At 53.8% G+C, this 24,534-nt stretch overlaps 1 protein-coding gene across 3 annotated transcripts in view; it reads left to right on the top strand.

Moving 5' to 3' along the window:
* The first annotated feature begins 6,230 nt into the window (after positions 1–6,230).
* The window catches only part of RPS6KA1 (ribosomal protein S6 kinase A1), a 41,490-nt gene continuing 23,186 nt past the window's right edge, over positions 6,231–24,534 (top strand). Inside the window, exons 1-2 of one of the 3 annotated variants that reach the window (XM_055704701.1) lie at positions 6,231–6,367; positions 12,408–12,452. In XM_055704701.1, the coding sequence (XP_055560676.1) occupies positions 6,305–6,367; positions 12,408–12,452 (108 nt within the window). In that variant the 5' untranslated portion in view covers positions 6,231–6,304. Of the gene's footprint in view, positions 6,368–12,407; positions 12,453–12,563; positions 12,597–24,534 lie in introns of those variants that run through there. The other 2 variants (XM_055704702.1, XM_055704707.1) reach the window with 2 other exon arrangements.

Here is a 24,534-nt window from a genome sequence, read left to right as displayed (position 1 = left end):
GCAAGCCAGCTGAGTCGTAGCCGTGCGGCTGCGCTGCCTGGATCAGTTTCTAAAAGACAGAAAACAAGAATTACTAGAAGCTGGAGACCTGCTTCCCTCTCCCTAAATGACGAAGGCATCTCTTTCCCACAGCTCTCTAACTAAGAACCTCGTGCTTGTATTTTGGCTTCCTACCTAGTGCAATTGGTTATTATGCCAAAATAGTCCCAGTCAGGATCATTTCTCATCTTTTGGAAGTTTATTTCTCTGGTTATTTTTGGGGACGTGGCTTTTCAAGACTGGGTGTCTGCAACAGGCTCTGTTTCGTAAGAGGGCTGAGAAGTAAAATGCTGCCAGTCATGGGTGTATCAGTCTTAAATCAGAAATAAAGTTTGGGTTTTCCACTAAGGAAAATAGTCTATTGGGGGTCTTTAGGCTTCTCATCAGGATTTCTGAAATGCACTTCCAATTTTGAAATTTTTTCTTTTCCTTCATCTTTTTTTTTTTTTTTTTTTTTTTTTTAAACTTTGAAAGATGGCATCCCAAGCTGTGGAATGGGGTAATTAGGAACGGGTATTTGTGTGTGCCCTCTATTAAGCAGGACCAGACTTGTTCAGCTGCATGATGTAGGCTTGAGACCGCGAACGCTGGAATGACATTTCCCTCTCGCTGGAGCTGGGTTTCTGTTGAAATGTGCTTTTGTTTTCCCCTACCCTGTCTGGAGAAACTGGGACCCGTGTGCTCTGTAAGTAGCACAAAACTGAGGGCATCTATTTGTATCCACTTAAAAGCCCCATCGCTTGTTTACAAGTTCTTAAGTCTAAAAGAACCATAAACCCGACTGTGCTTAGCGCTGCTGTTTGCTCAGCTTCTCCCTGCCGAGGGGACAGTGAACACAGGCCCGCCAGTTTCGCTTCTGTTTACACTTTCTGATAGTTTTCTCTTTCATGTTATCACTCCCTCGCACAGTGCTACACCGAAATAAACTACAAACGTACCCGTGTGCTAATTAAAAAAAAAAAAAAAATTCTGGATGACTCGCTGGAAATAACTTACCACCTGGGCTGCAAATCTGCTTTAAAAATTAACAAACAAACAAACAAAAAAACCAACCCAAAGCAATCGCTTGTGTTTTAGATGGGGGTTTTTAAAAGCCTTTTTCCAGTGTAGCTGGAGCCAGGCTTGACCCTCTGGGGTTTTGGCACAAGAGCTGAAGTGGCTGGAGCTGGCGGAGCTCTGGGGGTGCTCAGGCAGCAGCAAGAGCGTGTGGCTGGTGGAGTCCGAGGGTCACGGCTTGTCCTGAATCCAAAAGGCTCGGGGAGAGCAAAGCTGAACGGGCTGTGAACGCAGCCCCTCTGTGGTCCCTGGGCATAGGCAAAGGTTAGGGGAGGACCAGATGCATTTGGGCAGAGCATCGTCAGGCTTGCATAGCTCAAATACCAGCAAGGCCAGTCAGCTCCCACCCTCCCCCCAGATGATGTTGGGAAGAGATGATGAAACAGATGATTTTTCTCCTCTGGCTTGGGTGTGAAGGGTTGTGTTCTGCACGGGAGCAGGAGCAGACCACCACTTGTTTCTTTGCATCCAGGAAAGGGAAGGTAACTGATACAGGAGACCGACAGCGATTGTATCCATGACAACCAGCAGATACGGCCTCGCTGCCTGGCAGCTCCTTCCCCATCACCCCCTCTGCCTTCCCAGGGCCAGCCCAGCTCCAACAGCCCCTCTTCTCAAGTCAGTGTTCCTCAGAGAGGTGCAAAAATCACAAACCGAGCATCTTTCCCGGAGCCAACAGTTTCACCACATCTGCTGGCAAAACTCTCCCTGGCTTGAGCTGGGTGTACTTCCCCCCCGGGAGCTGTTTCAGAAGATGGGGGCCGTGGGGGGCCGGCGTGGTTTACAGCAGCACCAGGCAGCAGGAAGGTGGGCTTAGCAGACTGAGAGTTTGCAGAACCAGCAGGCAGAATGCAGCGTGCTCTGCAAAAGAAGGAGTTTCAGATGTGCTGGATGCCTTCAGAAATGCAAGGGAGCGGAGCAGGGCAGCGTGATGCTCACCCCTGCGGGAAGCATCGGCAGAGGGTGAAGGCGTTTGCTGCGTGAATGAGCCTTCAGCCCGCAGAAAGCCCGGCACCCCGCACTGCTCTCATCCCGCTGCCTGCTCGCTGTGGCTGCTGCCTTCCGACCCTGCCTGGACCTGCCTGGGAAAACGCTGGCATCTGAGGCAGCTGCAATCGCACGCGGCACTAAGGGACAGAAAGAAATTTGTTGGAAAAGCAAAAAGCCATCCTGCTGTTACACGCAGCCCGAGCTTCTCGTTTCCAGGGCCCCTGCTTTATATCTTCGGTGTGGTGTTTGTGCCACGCTAAGGAAAAATGTGTCTCTGGGATCAAAACAATGTGATCTATCCTCTCGTTCTTCCTAGTGGCAAAACAAAGCAGAAGAGGCAAGGAAATAAGATTGTGAGTTGAGTGCTGGGGCTTAGGAGACAGGACGTGGAGTTCAAGTTCTGCCCTGGCAACATATTGAAAACATGACTCGGTTTCCCCATTAGTACAGCGGGAATAACATTGAGCTACAGAACCGATTAGTCAAACTTCAAAATACAAAGAGGGTTGCTGCGAGCTCTGATTAAACGTCTGTTTTAGCGTAAACACAAAACGGATTACACAAGTCTGTAAATTGTCGCAGGCGTTTGGGACTCAGCCTCGCGTGTTCTCGTGCCTGTGAGCTTTTTGCATTTCCTTGTATGTGTAAAAGCAGCGTAGCCCAGGGCAGGCAGCGAACGGGAGATGCTCCCTGGCTTCTGTAAGAAGAAGGAATATGGCGAGCCGTGGGAGCGCCGGGTCACTGTCTGGTTAGGTGGAGAATTGCCTGGGCAGCTTTTGGAATCATAAGCAAAAGTTGGATCTGGTGATGTGGGTAAGAACCGGTGTCGGTACTGCCTGCTTTGGAAGTGCTTCTTTGGGGGTAACTGGCCTAATGAGCGTGTCAGCCCTGCTGGAAAGGAAAACGTTACCCACCAAAAGCCAGCCAGCTGCAGAGGCAAAAATATCTACAGTCGTATTTGAGGAGGATTTGCTGTTTTAAAAACTGCAGCATTTTGAATTTTCAGCAAATGCAATAGTGACAAAAGGGCCGCCCGGCTGATCTGTTTACCACAGCAGCAGCTCTCCCCAGCCTGCAACTGTCTCAGAAAAAATACGTTCTAATCACTGTATTTAGCCGTGACAGTCACCCAAACAGCAGACTCCGCGGCTCAGCTCCGAAGAACGCCGTTTGTACCCTGCGTTCAGGATAGGGGTTGCGTTTTGTAGCTGTTCTTTGACTAGGAAATAATAAACCCTGGGGGGAGACCACTGCCTCATTTCTCTTACCCAAACGTCCCGCCCCAGGCTCCCCAGCAATCTTGCGTAGCACATTTCACATTCTGTTAATTAATTCAGCGTTATCTGGTGCAGGAGCCGAGGGAAGGTCGGTCTGACAACAGGTAGCTTCTGCCAGCAGCTTCTCTCGCTCTCTGAGAGACCTCAGCTTGTCTGCCCGGCGCGGCTGCTGCCTTACTGAGGTGTTCACTAGGCTTTTTCAGGGGGTGTCAGTATAATACTGAGGATGCTGCAGAGCTACCTCAGCAAAATCCTCTCCTATATTTAATAAAAGTAGCTGCAGTGATGCATGGAATAATCATGCACAAATAGTTGGTGGTCTCCCCAATATCTTTCATTTGCTGTTTTCTTAAAAGAAGCGGGCGGGATAATTTGGTCATTTTATTTAGGTGCAGTGGCACCCCCGGGTTTGGAGCCACCTTTTCCTTCCAGCCTAAAGAAGCCATTGCTCCATAAAGCTTCGTAATTCCTGTCTTTGATCAAGTTCACGGTCAGCCTGCCTGTCTTTCTGCTGTGAAATATGAAGGACTTGCTGCATCTCAATGGACCTGCCAGGGGGTGGACGCAGCAGCAGTTCCCATCTCCCCTCTCCAAACTGCGGCAGGTCCCGCTCCGCCTTTTCTGGGCTCCTCCGGGCATCGCTGCAGCCTTTCCCTGTGACCTTGGCCGTGCCCTTGCCTTTCTGTCAGTCCCTGTACCACCCTATAACTTTTCAACATCTCAAAAGTAATTAATCTGTAACTTTTTTTTTTTTTTTTAACTGTTTATAATAACAGTCCTGACCTTGGAGTCAGCAGTTTCCCAGAAGTTAATGACCAGCCTGGCTGAGCCTGCTCAGCACCTGATCCTGCCCTGCATAACCCGCCTTGGGAGCTGGGAGGTGTTTGGTGGGTTCCTGGTGGGAAATGGCCTTTGTGGCTGGCACGAAATAATTTTCCTGATGGGAAATGGCCTTTGTGCCTGGCGTAACGGCTTCAATATCGCCCGCGGGCTTGTCACCCCAGTGGGAAGCTCCAGGTGCACTGGGATGCGATGCCCAAAGGTGGGATTCATGGGGCCTGGCATTAAAGCGTGGCAGGTCACCGAGCAGTGTCTGGGTTTATTCTCCTTCCAGAAAGGAGGCAGGAGCACTGTCCCACGCTCCCCTCCCCCCCATTCCCACTCCAGACCTGCCTGACGCGTGCAGGGCAGGAGGAAAGGGAGATGCGTTCTGCAAACAGACGAAGAAGGTAGATGGGATGCCGGTATTGCCATCGTGGCATTATCGATGCCGTTCGAAGCAGGTTGCAGCAGCTGGAGGATGGATGTAAGCAGACGGCACGCCGCGTGCCCGGCAATAAGGAGAAATTATGGGTAGCTTTGGAGCCGAATGAATGACTCTCCACAAGAGCTGCTTCAGCTTGCTCCAACGCTAAGTGACATGAGTTTAATTGGCTATAACAGGACCTCACTTAGTACCAGTCGGGTGGATGCGTGTTATTTAATGCCTTCATCTGGGGCTCCAACACTTACGGCACAGAGGGGGGCTCCGCGCGCAGGACCTGGAGGCAGCAGTTCCCAGGCTTGGCTCAAACACCATCACTGTGGGAACTTTCCTTGCTCGATTCCCCCCACATGCCAAAAAGGTGACGGCCCCCGCCTGAATCACGAACAGGTCCTGATGATGATTTACAGATTAGCTTCAAGTGCTGTGAAGATTATCTGCAATTTTTCCAAGACCTGAGCTCTAATTCAGCTTTTTTGGCGCTGGCTGCCCTCTCCAAGCAGGCTGAGGGCTGCACCGGGCTGCTGCCCTGGGGATGCGACCCCAGCGGCGTGTGCTTTCACTCGGGCTCATTAAACATTTCCAGCCACACCTTGATGAAGTCAGCCCTTAGCCATGCATCCTTTCAAAATGATTTTTTTTTTCTCTTTAACGATTTTATAACGAAACATAAAAACACAGTGCTTTGGGTAGAATGTGAGTAGAAAAAAAAAATCATTTTCTAATAGGGGAAACCCTGGTGGGTGAGGAGGGCGTGAATTACCGACACTGGTGCTTAAGGCATCTTTCCTCGGAGGCTCTCTGAGCACCCTGGAAAGGTGGGTATGGTTTTTATCCCTGGTTGGGTTGTTTGTGTTTTTTTTTGGGGGGGGAGGGGGGGGTGTTAAACTGCAGGCGGTGATGAGCGGTGACTCATTGCACATCTCAAACTTGGAATCCGGATTTCCCAGAGCAGTTTCCTGCTTGAAGCAGAGATCTGAACTGTGTCACCGAGTTTATCCCGGCCACCTCTGCTGCTGGTGATGCTGCACAGAGCTGGGCATCCCAGCAGGGAGAACCAGATCCTCTTCCCAAGGCCCAGAAGAGCCGGACGCTCGGTGCCAGCTGTTTTCAAGGAGACATCCCGGTTCCTGGAGCCTTGGGGGGTTCCCTTGGTGGACACCAGTGTAGCGGCTGCTCCTCTCGCTTTGCAGGGAGTGGGCAGCAGCCCCCCAGCTTCACAAGCTGTTGGCATCCCAGATATTGCACCGTGCAGCAGGGGGAGGGAGTGACACACGCACCCCCAAAGGGACCCCCTCTTAAGGGGACACCCCCCGGAGGGAACTCCCCCTTGAAGGGACCACCCCCCAAAGGGACCTCCTCTTGAAGGTACACCCCCACGGAGGGACCACACACCCCCTTGAAGGGACACCCCCCTGGAGGGACTCCCCCTTAAAGGGACCCCCCTCCTCAAGGGACCCCCCCCCCCCTCGCTGCCCGCGGAAGGACGCGTGTGCCATGGCGCCCCGCTCGGCACCGCCACCCCCTGCCCGGGGGGCGCCTTAGGGCGGGGTCCCACCGCCCCGCCCCGCCCCCCCCGCTCGGGGGCGGAGCCGCCCCGCCCCGCCGCTCCCGGCCCGGCCCGGGGAGCCGGTGGCCAGCGCCGCGCCCGCCAGCCCCGCGGGGCACCGGCGGCAGCATGCCGCTCGCCCAGCTGCCCGAGCCCTGGCCCGCCATGGAGCTGGTGCATCTGGACACGGAGGTGAGCGGGACACCGGTTCCCCCCGGCCGAGGGGGGGGGGGGGGCTCCGGGCCGCGCGCACCCCCCCGCAGCATCCCAGGGGGCTCCGCCGAACAAAGGAGCGGCCGGCCTGGCTTCCCCGGCGGGGCTGCCGGGACCCCAACCCCGGGGGGCGGCTGGGGGAGGCTGGGGGCTCGGGGAGGGGGGGGTCGGGCCGTGCGGGCCGGGCTCGGCGGCGGCAGCCTGCCGGCACGCGCGCTCCGGCGGGGGCAACCGGGAAGGAGCAAATGGCCCGCGGTCTGGGGTCGCCCCCGCTCCTCAGCTGCTCGCCCAGGCCTGTGGCTCAAACTCCGAGCCCGCTCCTGCGGCACTTGGCAGCCTCTGCGCTGCCCCCCCCCAGCTCTGCGCCGTCCCAGCCGGGTGTGCAGGATGGTGCCCAGCGCCCGTCCGCGTCTGCAGGCGAGTGCCACGGCCCCGCGGGGGTTTGCTCAGACTTCGGTGCTTTCCCATGGCTTTGGCCGGGTTCGGTGCTGCCCCGCTCCTCCGGCACGCCTAGGGATGTCGCGGTGGTTAATTGGTCACATTTGCTGGTTCCTATTTGAAGTCGCCTCTTGGGCGATCTCGGATCTGTGCTTCGGGTGGTGGCAGCGTGGCACCGGGCAGCAGGGGGGTCTGCAGCCATCGGGGCGAGGTTGCCCAGTTTCCATCGGCCACCCAGTTTCTATCAGCCAGGTACAGCGTGGCATCTCCCAGAGACCCCCGGTGCGGGCAGGGTGCTGTGCCGAGGGGCCGTGGGTGCTGGCGCGAGGGTGTGGTGGGCTGTGCTTGGGGCACGGGGGTGGGTTTGGGCTCGAAGGTGGGAGAGGAGGGAATTCCTGCGGTGACTTGATCGCGATTCCTGGGACCACGTCGTGTGCTCAGCGCTGGGTGTAGATATCGCTGCTAGGGAGGGCTCTTTATTTGGGATTTCTCCATTCCCAAGTGGGAATAGAGCCTGGGAAGCCAGGAAATGCAACTGGTCACGGGAGGCAGCGAACGCCAGTGCCCTGGGCGGCGAATGCCATGGGTGAGATTGATTTACTGCTTAATCCCAGGTCTCCCAGGTGCTGGGCAGGCGCTGTGTCAGCATCACGGGATCTCGCGGCCGGGGGGATCCGGTGTAGCTCTTGGCTCAGGTCAGCGGTGAAGGTGATGGTGGCAGCCATGAGGGCTGTTTTCCCCATTGCATTGGTAACGGGTGTGTTAATTGTGAATGGAACTGGGAGGGTCTGGCCCTGGCCTCTGTGCTGTCCCCTTCCCCCACCTCGGCCGGGGGTCAGGGTCAGGAGCCGCTTGCAGGTGATATTGCTGCGGGTCAGTCTTTCCACATTGCAAGTGGGACGCTAGCAACTTACCTGCCTTTATTTTTAGGTTGGCAAGTACGTGCATTCGATGTGTTCGTTCAGTGAGGAAAGTAACACAGACGTTAGTCACTGCTCAAGGTGGCTGCCACCACCTGGGCTGGACATTCCAGGTTCCCTGAGATCCAGCAGCAGAAGGGGACTAAGGGCTTGGGGCAGTTTTGCACCTTGAGGCTAAAATCATCAAGGGTAGGGGCCCAAGGAGAAAGTTTTCACCACTCCTGGGCAAGGTGGCACCGCTGGGGAACCGAGGAGACTCTTCTGGAATGCCAGTTACGTCAGTCACCCTGGGATCGCTGCCATCCAGGTTAGGAACTGGCTTCCTCCAACCTTTGCTTTCTGAGTCACGGAGCAGAGGTGCTGTCACCGCGCTGGCGGAGGCATCGGTCCTATTGTGAAGGGGTTTGGGGTTTTTCCACTGGGTCCTATTGTGAAGGGGGTTGGGGTTTTTCCACTGTGCTCCAGAAGCGTTTTCCATCTCTGCTGGGGACAGATCCCAGCTGGTGCCCCTTGTCCCAGCCTGCCGGAATCCAGCCCAGAGCTGTGCTGGGGAAACGTGTGGCAGTGGGAGCTTGCGCTGATCCCCTGCAGGAGGCAAGTCCCTGTGTCCTGGGCACTGAGCTAGCTGCAAAACACTTCTTCCTTCCCCCAGCTCCCTGTCGTTCTCTCGGCTGCTTATTTTATTCAGAATATTGCTTATGTAGTAGAAAAACCTGGCTGGGGCAGAGTACAAGCAATAGTAGAGTGGAATGACTTCATCACCATAGCGATGGATACTGTCATCGCGCTGTGCTTTGCTTTAAACTCTTGTTACACAAACGAGCAACACAACTGACAGGGGATTACACCAAACCCAACTACTTCACACTAATTATTTTTGCCTGTATATGTGCATCGTCCTTTACTGAGTAGGAGCTGTTAATGAATAACTATCTTTTTCAAGCATCTTAGCTGAACGGTGCATAAAATGACAATCAAAAGATAGGAGAGGAAGCCGAGCAACTGTTGTCTCTGCTGTGCCTCATGCGTGAACTGCTCGGTCTGTTTGGGCTACTGAGTTCTTGTGGAGACCTTTATTTTTGTAGGATTATTTCCTTTCTCTGAGCTGCAACAGGCGAAATCCATAAATTCCACTTTAATAATAATAATAATGATAATGATAAAAATAAAATGCCTTGTTCTTGTGTCAGACTAGGAGAAGCTCTGGGGCGAGGGGTTTCTTCCCCCTCTCCGTCCTGCTCCAGTGCTTCCCAGTTCAGCCAGCTGGGTGAAAGAGCATCTCTGGGTACCTGGTGCCCTTGTCATGTTGTATTTGGGCGTCTCCAAAGTGACTAGTCAAACCCCGGAGGTCCAGAAATAGCAGCAGGCAGCTTTTCTAACAGAGCTGTTGATAATCCAGGGTGGCTTGTGCGGATGGCACTAACTACAGGGTGCAGCCCTCGCTGGTGGCAGGAGTGGGCACCGTCTCACACGGTCTTGCTGGGGTGCAACTCGTCGGGGTTTCAGATCAGAGCGGCACTGACCTGTTCTCTAAATTGTTCCCTGTGCTGCGGATTATGTGGAATTAAAGGGATTTAAAATGCAAGATGTCCGAAGATAAATACCTCCCAAGTTCAGCCCGGCTGGCAGTTGCGTAACGGAAGGTGTTTGTTCTCCAGGACACTTCCCTGCGTGCTACGGAGGAAGCTCCTCGGGGCAGCATGTGCGCGGAAGGGCTTTGGTACCTGCCGGGCAGTTCTAGCTGGCACTGCCCAGTGGTGCCCTCGCTGCGGCTGCCGCTCCACGTGCCCATCAGATTAGCTCCTAATCCCTGTTTCTGCTCGCCCCAGTGCGGGGCTGGCCGGCAAGCCGCAGGGACAGGCTGCTGGCCCCCGCTGAGGCTCATGCTGCTGCCTTCATGGTAGCCCAAGCTCATTATGGTGCGGGTACCCCAGGGACGGAGCTGTGCCTCCCTCCTGCAGCAGGTATTGTCTGCTTGTGCCAGCAGGGAGATCTTTGGGGTGGCTCTCGAGGCAGGACGGTCAGGAGGCTCCTCTCCAACGCCAGGAACAATGTGCTGGAAGAGGGTGTCTGGCAGGGAGGCAAACACACACGTGCTCGCTAACTCGCTGTGCGTGGCATGCAGGGGAGTGCAGACATAAAACATTTTAAAGAGACAAATGTCAAACCAAGAAACCCGCAAACCATCTCAGCTCTACTTACCATGCAGTGAGTGGCTGTATTTTATCTCGGGAGGTGATGAGCCCGGATCTGTGAGTGTGTTTACATCTTGGATGCTTACAAATGGCTCTTCAATTCCATATGAGGGAATAAGGACTGGGTTTACTCTGGGGTAGAAGGAAGGCGCTTGGCTCTAAATACTGCAGTTCTCTCCTCACCCATCTGCCTTATGTTCGCTTGAGAAAGTGACTGTTCCATCAGGAGCTTCATCCCTCTAAAACCATGGGCCTACATGCCCAGGAAACCTCCCTGGCACGGACACTGCTCTCTTTCTTTCCACATCCCCTCCCTCCCCAGGTAGGATGGATTTCTGTCAACAGCAGCATGTAGGACAAGTGTCTCTCGGGGTCAGGAGCTGATCAAACGCAGACCCAGGTCTGGTGGGCCCGGAGGAGCACCCGGTGCCTCCTGACTTATCCTTGGAGCTGGGGGGTTGGACAGACCCTGTGTTCATTCGCTGTGTGCTGGTGTCCCCTGGGGAATGAAAGAGCTTGTCCCATGCGTCAGCTCACCCCTCTCCTGACTGCGCCTTGCAGCTCTGCTCTCCAGCCCATGAGCAAGGCACTGCTTCCCTCTGTCCAACATGGACATTCTTCTTCTCAGGCTGGTTTAGAGATAAAGAGCCCTCCCTGAGCTACGGTTTGGGTTAGCAGCCAGTTAGGAATTGGGGATCAGTGCCGGCTGAGCCGGTAAACACGAGCTTGTTTCCAAGTCTGGTTATCTTGAGCGCAGCGTCTCCCTGCTCTCTGTGGAGGCTGTGCGTAAACACAAAGGCTTACTTCACGTCGGAGGTATTCTTCATGCTAACGGCACCAAGAGCTGCATGTAAACATCAGGGCAACGCTCCTCTGGCAGAACTCGGTGTGCTTGCTTTTTTTTTTTTTTTTTTTTTTTTAAAAAATAATTGCTTTTTTCAGTCATTGGCTGAAAATACTGAGGAGCTTAAGCCCAGTTTAAGTTGGTCCTAAGGTGAGTGATGGAGCTTGGAGTGGAGCCGTATAAATGTAAATACTGCAGGGCCAGTGTCAGGCCAAGGGGCAGGCGGTGGTCTCCCCGGCCAGTGGGGTGGTACTCGGCGTCCTGGTAGGACTGAGTTGTTCTGGGGGAGTGGAGACACCTGAAAATGAAGATGGATGGAGATTATTGCACTCACAAGAGTGTGAGCTTGGAAGCACCTGGTGAATGTTGTAGAGGGTGAGTGCAGCATCAGAGGGAGGTTCTCTCAGTGGCCCAAAAGCGCTTTCAAGACCCACAACTGCAAGTTTTGCTTAGAATTAAACGGAAGTAAGTTAAATTTAGCCCAAGGGGGAGAAGGGGATAGTGTAGTCCTAAGGCAGATGTCAGGCTGGTGTCCCCTCAGTTCTCCAGGGAAGGAGTTAGCTTTGCTCCTGTTAGATTCCTGCAAGGCTCTAAGATACAGTCATCTGAGGCTGAAATGCAATTGCATTGCAACTCTTCTCTTGGACCATAACATCTGAAGAGGAGCGAATATATTTGCTGTGCTCTTTCAAAGAAAGAGAGGAATCCCACGATTTTTTGGAGCCTGAGACTATAGTGCAAATTAGATGTCAAAGCAAAATCTTCTTGCCCTTGTTTTTCTCCACAGTCTGCAGAAAACCTTTTGTACGTGCTTATTCTGAGTATCGATGTCTAATTAAATCCCACCCACTTTTGCTCCCGCTGGTTCCTCCAGGCGCAGTGCTGTGCCAAACCCGATACGCCTTCGGCTCAGCGCGTGGTGTGACCGGCTGATGCTCCTCCCGGCGGTTCAGGTCACCCGCTGTGACTTTGTACAGAGCTCCAGCAGCAGAAGCTGGACTTGCCAGCCCCAGGTGGCCCAGAGCCAAGCAGGTGGTGCACATTTCCTGCAGCGGTATCAGCTGCGATAGGGTAATAAATAACTGATAACTGTTCATACGAAAGCCAACGTCATGGCAAAATGGCTGATAACTGCACTCCAGCACTGCTTTGCTGTCTGCGCCTGATCTCCCCTCCTTGCTTCTCCCTGGGAGGGGGGCAGCCACAGCATGGGTGCAGGGGGGGTGAGATGGTGCGACCACTCAGCTGGGTCTCTGGAGCAGTTCCTCTAGTCCCGAGGATGGGATTCCTGTACCCACTGCCCCAGGGACCCACGCCTGAGGAGTGCAGGGGTGCCGTTCACCCCACGAGCGATGGTCAGTGTGTGAGCAGCCCTAATGATTTCATTTGGGGGTGTGGAGAGATTCTCTGGACAAGAGCCTTTTTTTGTTTTATTTTTTTTTTCTCAATCCTTGGCAGATAGTGTCCCCTAGGTATGTGGGGACTTGTACCATGTCTGAAAGTGGTGTCCCCCCCTTTTTGTCCTGCACGAAGGGCCCTCGGAGCCAACAGCCTTTGTAAGGGGGTGTAAGGAGCGGTCCCGTGCCCGGCATGTGCTAATGGCAGGTTCTTTTCCTTTGCAGAATGGGCAGGCTGCTCCAGAAGAAGGTGGGAATCCTCCATCCAAGGTAAAAATGCTCTGGGGTTACATCTTCAAGGTATCCCTCTGAGCTGCGTGGGGGGCGCGAACTGACTTGGTGAAGGCTTGGGGACGGCTGGTTCTAGATCCTGTAAGCTGCTGCTTTGTGATCTGGATGAGCACATGTGGGAAGGTGAGGGATTGGAGTAGGGGAAAAGATAAACCCTCTTTGTTCCTGCCTCTGTGGTCATCCAAACATATGTGGAAAGTTTCCCAAGGGGCCACCTCGGTCCAGCACGCGGGAGGTGGCCTAGAGGGCGAGGAGCGAGCATCTCTGGGGTTTTCCAGTGCTGTGCTTGCACCTTTCGTGTTGTGATCTTGCCAGGCAGGATGAGAAATACAAGAGTATTTGATGGTTTTGGCACGGCTGCCCTCGCTGAGCACCTGGTAGCTGTTTATTCTCTTGCCTTGGTGGGGCTGGGAGAAGCTCTGCTTCTGTCAGATTTGCCCTCTGCGTCCCCAGTGGCATCAGCTGGGAATGGTGGGGGGAACTGAGCTGCTGTTGTCCGCGTTTGGGCAAGGGTCTTAACCTGCCAGACCTTCTTCAGATATCTAAAGCCCTTCCAGCTCCACACATCAACTTGATTTCTCTGTTGCAAGCCCTCTTCAAGCACGCGACTGCGGAGCGATGCTGTTCGTGTGGGCATTTCCTAACTGTGCCCGTAGCTCTCTGTCCTGCGAGACACTGCAGCGTCAAAGAGCCGTCTCAGTACCTTGAAATCGTGAGCCTTTTAGGATTTCCTTTTCTGATCCGTACATACTGTACCCGTGAGGAATGACACAACATGTTGGATTTGGCCGGGCAGACCTTGCCGAACGGGTTGTCAGGAGTCCGTCCTGTGCCTTACCCTCAGCGAGTGCCCTGTAGCAGTTTCTCTCTCTGAATCATCGTCCCTGCTAAAGGCCAGGGGGGCTTATGGCATTGCTTTTCTGGTTGGTTACTGTCATATTTTTAGTAAAAGAAATTTAAACCTAAAAATCAGTTGCCTACCTTTCAGCCAGTTGGGTTTTTTTTGGATCTTATGCTGGACTCCTAGCATTGCCCTTGCGTCTCACCTACCTGCTCTGCATTTCTGTCCCCGTTGCTGGGCTGGCACTTTTCCAGTGGCCTGCGGAGAAATCTGGCGTGGGTCAGATGAACTCAGGTCAATGAGACTGTGCACTTCCCTCCCCTGAGAACAGTGGTTTTACAGTTCTTCACTGTGCCTGCATCTCTGGCATGGAAAACCGAAAGAAAATATCTCTCTTTTCTGGTTGGATTCCAGCTGGATTTCTAAGACTTGAGACTTTGCCTCTTTCATCTTCAAACACTTGGCTCAACTGCCCTCCTGTAAAGGCAGCTGAAGTATGTTGCTTTAAAAACAATCAAAGATTTTTTTTTTTTTCTTTGAAGGACATCGCTGGGGCAAACCCTGGCTGATTCCATCCGTAGATGCAGCCCCACAGAAAGGTCATGCGATAGAGGCCAAGAAAGCGCTTGAGGTTCTCTCTGCTGCTCCGTGTCTGTCCCTCTGGGGGACACGGGCGTGAAGTCCCCATCACAGCTGGGGAGCTGGAGCCGCGCAGGGAAGGCACAAGAGCCTTGTGCTACGTGCAGGTGTCCTGATTTCCACTTTTCCAAGGCACCGTGGACAAAATGCCTGTGAGCGGTGTCCGACAATCCCATTTTCGGTAACCCTTGATCACACGGAGCCTGGCTACATCCTGAAATAACCTTGGTTGCGTTTTCCAAGTTTGTACAAGGTACTTTTGTGACTAGCACTGTCAAATGAAATCCCTGCTACGAACACACACCTCCAACCTCAGGGCAGACCTGAGCCAGCTGCGATGCGGCGGTGGGGCGAGGTGGGCAGCGCGCTGAGCATCTGCGTATTTTCCTGTTCATTTTGGGGGTGGGCAGCAGCAGCAGCTTCTGGCACCGGTGCTGCCTACAGCAAGGGCTGAGGAAGGAGGAGTAAGCGGCAGTAGATGTTGGAGGTTGGCTGTTGCCAAGCTGAAGGTTGTTCAGGATCCCTCCCGTACCCCTCTGTTCTAGCTGCGTGTAGGGAGCTGTAAGGGGACGAGGCACCTCTATTCTGGGTTTGTACTTGCTATCCTTTTGCGGCTAATTCTGCGATCTCTTCTAAAAATAGCCTGAGGCAGCAAGGGTGGCGATTACTCAACACCCACGCAGAAGTGCCATCCCTCCCCTGTCCCTGTAAGTAGGATGCTGCCAGAAGTACAAGCGTTATTTGCCTGGGCAATAACCAAAGACACTTCACGAAGGAGGGAATCCAACAGTTCCTCAAAAGAGTTGGGAACTCCGCAGCTGGGAGCACGAGACCGATGCAGTCTAATGCCTCTGTTGCCACCTCACCTGCTGTGGTGGCACATGGGGGTCTTTGGGCATGAAACGCGATGGCATGGTCACCGCAGAGGTGGCGAGGGGATGTTTCGGGCCAGGCTGGCTGCATTCTGGTACTTTCTAGCAGCCTCTGTAGCTCCAGCGCAGCTTCCTACCAAGGACAGCTGGTGCATTTCACAACTTCTTGTGGATTCCCACCTTTCAAGAACAATTGTGGTACACAAGTCCCTGCAAGCATCCTACCTCAGTGTGTTTATCTGAGTATCTTGGAAATGCCTGCAAGATCTTGCAGGTCGGGCAGAGAGCTGTCTGGAGCATCTGCCTCCCTTTGCACAGTCGCAGGGAAAGGAGCCTGGGTGTGCAGTCAGGGCCATCTGAACAGCATTCCAGCTCTGTGGCCATAAGGAATTCCAAGCCAAACCCTCTCCTGACAGCGAGCACAAACCTAGATTGCTCACATGTACTGAAATCCTTGCCTATCTGGATGTTCCCAGCGTGTCCCTACTGTAAAAGTCTGCAATCTGCCCGGCAATTCTAGCCACATCCCTAAAATCAGATTGCGGATCCAATGCTGCATTGAACATTTGGCAAAGATAAAGTACAAGGATGGCTTTTTGCTTTCTTATTTCCCTCTCCTCTTTGGTCGTGGTGTTTGGCCCTGCCTAAATTAGATGTTGGCTTCAGGATAGCAGCAGCCCAGCTGGTGCAAGGTTTCAGCGCAGCGCCTGCAGGCTGCAGGACAGAAAAGCTCCTCTTCCACATTCGTATTGGTGGTAGAGGAGCAGGGTGGATGCTCGTGGAGCAGCATCTCCGCAGTGCAGAGAGCTCAGGGTCAGTTTTCTTCTTGTTCCGCTTCCTTTAACACAGCCTGGGCTGACGCCGCGAGTGCATCTCCTGCGACAGCCTGGGGGTAACCTCAGCTGCGTCTCTGTGCAGGTGGGGAGCAGGGAGGTCTCTCGCCTTGCTCGCAGGAGCTGCTCTGCCCCAGGGGCTCACCGCAGTGCGGTGCGTTGGTCCCTAGGTACCGACACTCATCCTCTCATGTTCTTTAGGTTTTAATTGTCAGGTAGGCTGAAGATTGGTCCTTGTTCAGCTGGGGAACGGCGACAGAGGGCTTGGATTCAACAGAAAAAAGGAACCTCTCGTAATTGGGGTTTTACAGCCAGCTTGGCTGTGAGGTGAGCTTGTGGTCCCTGAAAGTGCCAAGTGTGAGGAATTATGCATGAAAGTACAACACCCAATTAGTGAAATCACTTCATAATGAAGAGCAGAGGAGTGGGTTTGCAGTGCTGAGTGTGCCCACTCCCTCTCTGGAGGTAACGCTGGTGCAGGCTGGGAGTGCTGATCAGCTTGTTCTTGGGTGATAATCACAGCGCGCGGTGAGAGCTGGGGAAGGGAATTAAGTAACCTCTTGCAGCTCCGCTTTGCACCGTAACAGAGACCCTTGAGAGCAGAGCGAGGGCTTTGCTCTGCTGCAGGCACCTGGCGTGAGGTGCCCTGCCTGCTCGGTGGCTGTTAGGCAACAAACCGTAGTGGGAATGCAGTGAAGGGGAGGGCACGGCTCTTTCCCAGATCTGTATAGCTCCTGCTGATCTGTTCTCGTGTCCTGATGGGTAACGCTTGCAGAAAGGTCCTCCCCTGCAGCAAGGGATAGGCAGGAGCCCTGGACATGGACACTTTTGGCCTGAGAAATAACCTGCATCACCAGCGTGAACATTAGTGTGTGTTGTTCTGGATGAAACACGCTGCTGTAATGCTCGAGTGATGACAAAGTGGAGTCGCAGTCACAGCTCCAAATTGTAATTCTTTGGGATGAGCTGGAGGAAACAGGTTGTACCATCTACCTAGGGTAGCTCTGTGCCAGCCCCCGTGTGGTTCGATAGCAGGTGAATGCTGCTAGAAATAAGGCTGGTTCTTGGGTTTGCTACACACCTGCACCTGCGGAGGGACTTGAGCCCAGCACTTCTCACTCCCACCTGCAAACTGGGCAGAACTGGGGCAGCTTTCCTTCAGGCTGGACTTTGCTCCTGGACTTTTGACCTCCAGTTGTGAACTGGGAATTCTTCATGCTTCTCCAGCGGGATGTAAGAGAGGAAGGCTTTGTGCTGCTCCCTCATGCTGGCAGTGCCCAAGGCCAGGTTGGACGGGGCTTGGAGCACCCTGGGCTGGTGGGGGGTGTCCCTGCCCAGGGCAGGGGACCGCAACTGGGTGGGCTTTAAAGTCCCTTCCAATCCAAACCCTTCCGTGATTCTGTGCTCATGGCATACCGCACCAGTGCTGGCTCACAGCTCTGCTTTCCAGCAGTGCCCCTCTCTCCTTCGCCCAGACGTTGCCCTGTGCCTTGCTGCAGGCATCGCTGCCTGCCAGAACATCCACTGACAGTTGTCCCATCTGCTCTGGACCTGCATCACCGAGTGGGTGGTAGAGGGGAAACTTGAAGCACCTTCTCTTTGCAGTGGGGGAGGAAGAAAGAGGCATCCAAGACCTGCTGACCACCAAGGGGCAAGCCCTGTGCGCCCACCTAGTGTCCAGGTGATGGAGGGCTCTCTGTTGCATAGGCTGCATGCTGCCAGCATTGCACGTCAGCTCCAGCTCCAGGTGGAGTGCAGGACAGAAGACATGTCCAGTGGTGTGATCCTCATCAGTATTGGACACCGCTCTAATCACGGCCTCTTAACATGAAGGGTTTTAAAACAAACAAGTGAAGTGCTCTGCTTTGAAACGGCCCAGCGTGTTTGCACAGCTGCTGCTGTTTTCTCCAAGAACTGGAAAGCTATCAAATGTGGGAAGAAGCAGGTATCTGAGCAAATCCCTTCTCTGCCCACTGCCCCTTCTTTGTTGCTTCCAGCCAAGAGTGCTCCGGCCAGCCTGGTCCCCCAGGACCGCACAGGACCTGGGATAACCTGCTGGGAGCAGAACATCTCGAGCATGGCATGGTGCTGCCTGGGATCTGCCTCCCGCTCTGCACCGCAGGGACTGGGCTGCAGCTATTGCCACTCTTTAACATTGGGCTTTTTCAGCCTGTCAGTGGTAAAGCTCTTCATTTAAACTGGCTGCTCCATCTTGTCAGCTGAAGTAATCAAGTGGGTTTGTTGTTAAAGCAATGCCTGACAGCTGCCTGGCTTGTTCCTGCCAGAGCGGTTGCTCTTCGTCCTTGGCAAGGCTGGGCTATGGGTAACAGCAAGCTTCTGAGCTCTTAAAAGAAAAAAACAAACCAAACAACAACAAATAAATGCCTGTTTGAGGAGCAGAGTCTCTGATGAGCTGCAGACTAATGAATAATTGAAGAGGGGTCAGTTTACAGGACTTGCACACGAGGAATGCAGCAGTCTGCAGAGCCAGTGAGTGGTGCTCAGCCAGCCCTCATGCGTGGCATGCCGACCCACCAAAACTGCTATGCTTTCTTCTCTTCCATTTCCATCTCCTTCGTGGGTTAATAGAAACCGCCTCAAGCTCTGTCTCCAGAAAGCCTTTTTTATTGAAGGGGAAAGAAAAAAAAATATTTTACTGTGCGCTGTACCTTGGAGGAAATGCATGTCATCCATCTCCCCGTCAGAGTGAAAGGAGTTCCGGAGCCTGCAGGAAAGCGAGGGGTGCTCCTGCCAGCCCCTCCTCGGCCGCGCTTCTCCCGGCTGTCTGAGCCAGGGGGCACGGGGTTGCCGAAGTCAAGTTCTTTGTGGACCCAGGAGGAAGTGTCAGCAAGGCCAGAGCTCTGCCGGCGCTTCCCTGGAGGGATGGGGGAGTCACGGGCTCCTCGGGATGGGGTGGTGGCAGCTCCCTCTGCGCCAGGGACAGCAGCAGAGGGCTGGCACCAACGAACTTACATTTGATTTTTAAAGGGGTCAGATTGGGCTTGGGTCTCTGGAGCATGCCAGCCCAGCAACGGGGCGCTTTGAGTCCCCTTGGCTGGGTTGGTTGGGGGGGTCCCTGGCTCCACAGCTGGCTGGGATGCCAATCTGAGACCCTCCCTGCACACACAAGCAGTCCTGCTGAAGCTCCTGCAGCTTTACAAGTCTCAGCTTTGTTTGGAAGCCAAAGCCTAGTTTTGACACAAGCAGTAAATTCCTTCCATAGTTCCCGGTGAAGCTGCAATAACTTTTTTTCCCCCCGGTTGCACTGTGCTGCCTGCCAGGAGCTGCCGTGGGGCTGGGGGAGGCTGGGGACCATGCGGGAGGATGGTCCCAGCTGTCCGGTGGAGACTCCTGCCTTACCTGGAGCCCTTCTCCTTCACCTTTAGGGAAAGCCGCTGAATAATTCCATGGGATGCAGCGATGGAGGCAGAGGCATTGCCTCCCTGAAACTCCAGCTGATCTCACTGCAGCGATGCTCTGAGGCACAAAGGTTTTCCGAACCGCTGCATAAAATCCAGGTCCTGCCCTTGCCCGTCCCAGAGCACGCAGCTGGGATGTGGCACCCCTTCGGAGGTGGAAAACGAGGGTGTTTATCACTTGTTTGGACTTGAAACCTCGGTCTCAGCAGAGCTTCTGGCATGGCTCTGGGAATACTGAAGGGGCTGCGAACACAACCTTTTTGTGCTCCCGTAAGCATTTTGAGTGTGGCGGTATTGATTTCCTCACCACCCGAGAGGTGTATTTATCTGGGTGGCCCGGTTGCAGGTCAGGAACATGCAGCGTTTGCTTACGGAGGGGGAGGCGATGGCTCTGCATCGTCACCGGCCAGCCAGGGAGCACCGGGACTGGGGCCAGCGGTGGTCTTCAGGGGTCACTCCTTCCATGCAGTAGCATGGGGAGTGGAGCCCTAGGGTCTCTGCATGGACAGAGCAGGGGAAAAAAGCTCCTTAAAATAGCTTTTTTTTTTTTTTTTGTATCTTAGGGGAACAGGACAAAACATGGTATTCCCAGTGTTCAGGGTGACTAATTCCCGTACTGTGACGTTTGGGAAGGGGATGGATGATGAGCATCGTGTTAGGGGCCTGTCCCCAGTGGGGCCAGCGCAGGCGTGTGCCTGTGTCATGGCTGAGCTCTGGAGGGGGCAGCCACTGCCTGCATCAGTAGTTACAAGTATTAAGTGAAAAAATTGTGCTTTGCTACAGCAGGGGCTTGTCCTGGGTGCACTCACTGGAGTGTTGGTAACGCACAGCTCAGGCCATGCTTTGGATGTGGTTTTTTTCCTTTTCACCTTGCTGTAGTTCAAAGCCACCCTGAAAATGTGCCGATGGCTTGTCTGTCAGCGTGGCTCACACGTGTGGCCTTCCCAGGGAGTAGGAGAGGGCTGGCTTCGCCCAGCACACGTGAATCAAAACCTGGCAGGTACCAAACAAAGGCTTTACCGAGTCCTGAGACCACTTTTTGTGTGTCTTGCAACAAGAAAACTGCCGGCAGCATGTGTGCTGTGGGAGGAGTATGGAATTCCTGCGTTCCTGCGATAGAGAATAGTTCCCACGTCCCACGATAACTCCAGGGGCAGCAAACAAGTCTTATTTCTCGTTGTGAAAGCAGTGTTAGATTTTATAATTCAGTTGGAAAAGAATTCTTTTTTAAAAAAAAGTTTTTGAATTCTGTACTGAAAGCAGCAAAGCTGTGTCGTGCCTGGATGGAGGATAGTGCTTTAGTGCTGGTTCCTAAAAGTAATAGTCTTCATTTAGAAAAGCCTGGGATGGGGTCTCCTGGTTTTTACCATCATCAAAGCATGAGCTGATCTGGATTTTCTGAGAGCAGACCTTTCCTCCTTGCTGGGAAACGTGTGCAGGGCTGCGGGAAGGGGAGGCTGTATCCTTTGCACTTTCTAAATGGAGACTAATTTGTTCTGTAGAAGCTGCATAATTTAGTTCCTTATCTCCTGGCAGTTAAAGGTCTTTTCTTCTCCAGCATCTCATTTCAGTGGGTGCAAAGTCCTGCTGGCTGTGCACGCTTCTCTCGCAGCTCCACGGCAGGCTGCAGCAGGGCAGGAGAGCTACCAAAGCCTCAGTGGGGTTTGGGAATATCTTTTGTCTGAGCTTGTATCTTTAGCCCAAATTGCTCATTGTCAGCTGATCCTGGCCCGCTGTGGCTTGTAGTGCCTGGAAAGGGTGGGGAGATTTTACTTTTTTTTTTTTTTTTTTTTTTTAAAGAAACTTTCAGGATCTGGTGCCAAAATGCCCCTGGAGAGAGCCAGGAGCAGGGAGGAGACTGGGGAGTGCAAGGGGATGCCTGTGCCTTCACCTCTCAGCTCTCTGCATCCCAAAAGGGACCTGAGCTCTCTGGCATAAAGCAGATATTTTGGTGCTCCGGGTCAAATGAGTCTGTTAACAACGGAGCAGATCAAAAACGATGTTGTGAAGCAGAAGGACTTGCCTTGCCATGGGAGCTCTGCTGTGTGAGGCCATTTCTGCCTTCTCTCTTCTTCAGCCTCAGGCTTTTTCTGTGAAAACATCTCAGCCCTTCATCAGCTCCTAGAGACTCTGCCCACAGAGGAGTTTATACAATGGGTGTTTATGAAATGGGTCCTTTTGGCCCTCACCCTCCTGTTTCAGAACAGAAACACGTTTTGGACGTTGAAGATGCTCCGAGTGCCACCTGCTGGAGTGCGCTCAAGGGGGAGCGGTGGCCGGGCAGCCAGCCTGGCAGGGGGGCCCTGGGCTCAGCCCTTTGGGGTGACACAGCCTGTCCTACGGCTGCAGGACACCGGTCCCTGTCACCGCTGTCCCCCCCACGCTCTGCTGGGAAGCCCTGTGCTCTGTTGCTGCTGCTCCCCTCCTCGCTGCCAGAGCGTGCTGTGTCCATTTGTGGCCCCCGGGATTTTGCATCCTCCCTGTGACAGCTCCGTCCACCTCCACGGAGGACGATGTGCGTCACCTTGTGCCATACAAGAGACGTGAACTTGCCGGTGAGGGAAGGGGCCCATGAAAAGAAATAAGGGTGGAACTGCTCTATCTAAACATCAAACAGGGTAAATCTGCACTGTCTTGGTCTGAATTGTCCCTTTTTAGGGATTTGCTTGTAACCCCTGTTGTGAGGAGCCCAGATGACTGCTCGGAGCGGCAGCAGAGCCCTTCCCAAGGGTCACCAAATTCATTTTACACTGAGCATTTGGCTGCCTCTCTGAGTGGAGAGGAATCACCCGGAGAAAGATGTCCCAGTGCTTCTAGGGTGCTCAGGTTCAAAGGCTTTTGTTTTAAGCCCATTGTGGGGAGGTTCCCGGTGTTACCCATGCCATGATGGAGTTGGACATTCACTTCTCCCAGCTGCCTTGGCTCTGTCAGAATTTGTGCATGAAGGTGGCGGTGAACAGGATTTCTCGACGCTGGCATTACCAGCACCTTTGCTGTGCAGAGCTCTGCCTACGTGACCTGAGTTTCTTCTCCATCCCTCGTTTTTTTGGTTTGTTCCATTTTTTTAAGAGACCAATAAAACAGTCCTTGGAGATGGCGTGGGGTGAAACATGCCTCTCCCCCACGGCAGCACTGTTCCCTCTCAGTAATCCCTTCGTGCAGACCTCTGGCAGCAAAGCTCCTGCCAGGAATCCGCCCCCGTCCTTATCTAATTGCTAAGTTCCAGTTGCCAAAGTCCTCCGGTGCTCCTTAGCTGTAAAAGTGACTTTGTCCAAGACTTCCATCTTCAAAGGCACCCCACGGTGGGCCCTGCTCCTCCCCTCCCCCCCCCCCCCCCCCCCCCCCCCCCCCCCCCCCCCCCCCCGTCGGCTGCCTCCCCAGGCTTTTGTCTGTCAAAACAGCAAATGCCCTTGTTCAGCGTGAGTTTAGTTTAAAGGACTAACGAAGCCGTCTCTTTCCCTGCAGATCCTCTTGGATTGCTCTAGGAATCTCCCTCTTCTTTCAAGCGCTGTCTGTGGCCCCGAGCATTTACGCTGTCCTGTTTCTCCCTCCTCCTGCAAAAGCTGTTGCTGATTCTCTGATGTCTCATAGAGGCATAGGCACACCTCTTCCCTCTGTCTGCTGCCTGTTTTTATAAAACCCCCAGGACTGAATTCTTCCGCAGCTTTTCCTGCTCTGAGTGTGGTTGGAAGTGGCTGAGGAGCTCAAGTGAGAGGTCTCACATCTTTTCTCCCTGGCTTTTGGCAGATGGGGGCATGCACCTACTAAGCAAAAGTAACCCTGTGGTATGGAATGCAATGGAATGGTGGTCAGACCTTGATTTGAGCAGGCATCCCTGCAGTGGTGCTGGATTGGTGATGTTTGGGATGATGCTGGAGTGGGAAAAGCAGAGCCCACAAGGTTTCATCCCTGGGAGGGAGAGCGGCGGTGGGGCTATGGGAGCTGGATGGCCCAGGGAGCACGGGCTGGGATTAAACCCGATGGAACGTGTGTGGGAGAACTCCTCTTGGGTGGAGAGATTTTTAAATCTGCTTGAGGTTTCAAATTAGTATTTTTTTCTTAATTGTGTGTGTGGTATGTGTAAGCACGAGAGAGGTTGCTTTGGTGCTTAGTTGTTGAATCCAACCTTGATACTGCAGTGCCTGCTGAATTAGATAAAGTGAAACTCTTACATTCTCCCACGTGTGTTTTTTGAACTTCGGCAATTGAATGAAATTGGTATGATCTCGCCAAATGTTCTGCTTGGCTGGACTTCTGTTTTCAACTTCTCTTCTGGGCAGTAGTGAGTTGCAGGCCAGGAAACAACTCCTTTCCTGAGTAAACAGGGAGTAGCAGCACCTGTAGGTCAGTACCTGACTGACCTAGCTCTTGCTCTCCCCTCCCAGTAAAGCCCCAGCAGTGGCGGTGGGCTGGCGCGGTGACTGTGCCACGTGTAGGGTGTGTGTGCGGCACAGGTCTGTGGTGACATTGCTCAGCTCCTGAGAGGTCCCGGAGCAGTTGCAGGCTTCTTGAGAGGCATTGCTTAGAGGGCAGGTTTCCTGTGGGGGTAGTTTGTGTCGCCTTGCTTTCCTGGAAGTCGGTGGATGGCAAAAAACCGAGTTAACATCTGCAGCTGCTGATACGACCATCTCGTTGCTGTGGGCAGCACTTCCTCTCATGTCAAAATGGCTCTGCCTGGCGGCACAGCTCCCCTCTCTCCATCCCACCTCTCTGAACTGGTCCAGCCCATCCTCCGTGCTGGCCAGTGGCTCCATTCAGACCCAGGTACCACAAGCCGAAGCCCTTCACTTTGCAGGGCTGTGAGATGTCTCTGCTCGGGGCAGAGCGGTGCCACTCAGGGACGAGCATCCCACAGGACTCCTCAGGCTGGGGCTAGGACGGGGGGCTCCCGGGAGCACTGGAGGTGGTCCACCAAAGCAGTGCAGGCAAAAGTACGCGTGGTTCTGGTCAATTCTTTGGTTGCAAATGAGACCAGCCACCAGGCTTGCCCAAATAAGGCCCTTGCAGGAGGGGAGGCAGTGGCTGCCGAGGTTTCTGCGCTTTGTTTGTTCCCCTTTTTGAGAACCACCACTCTAAAAAAAAAAAAAAAAAAAAAGTTCCAGACAGAGCAGCCTTTGCCGCTCTGCTCTAAGCAAAAATCAGACTCCAGACTCGCTTCCTCTGCAAAGCTGCAGCATTTCTTGCTTCCCATTTATGTCAAGCTCCCTCCGGAGCGGGAGTTGCTGCTCTGCAGGGCTGTTACTGCCCTGGAGTGAGTTGCATAAAATAACTTCATGCAAAAGTTCAGGAGTGTGAAGCTCCTGAGGCTGGTACCCAGGAGCGGTCTGCACTGGGAGGATCTGCACGAGCCGTGCGGTCAGAGGTCTTCTCCATCCAGTGTTTTCTGGCCAGCAGCTGTACATCTGTGGGGACAGCCCTTTGGGCAGCGTGGGGGCACCGGTCCCACTGCTGGAGCGT

Source organism: Falco cherrug, chromosome 3 (genome assembly GCF_023634085.1).
Source record: "Falco cherrug isolate bFalChe1 chromosome 3, bFalChe1.pri, whole genome shotgun sequence".
NCBI classification, from domain to species: domain Eukaryota; kingdom Metazoa; phylum Chordata; class Aves; order Falconiformes; family Falconidae; genus Falco; species Falco cherrug.
Note: the sequence above shows the minus strand (reverse complement) of the source record. Positions and strands in the feature narration are given on the sequence as shown.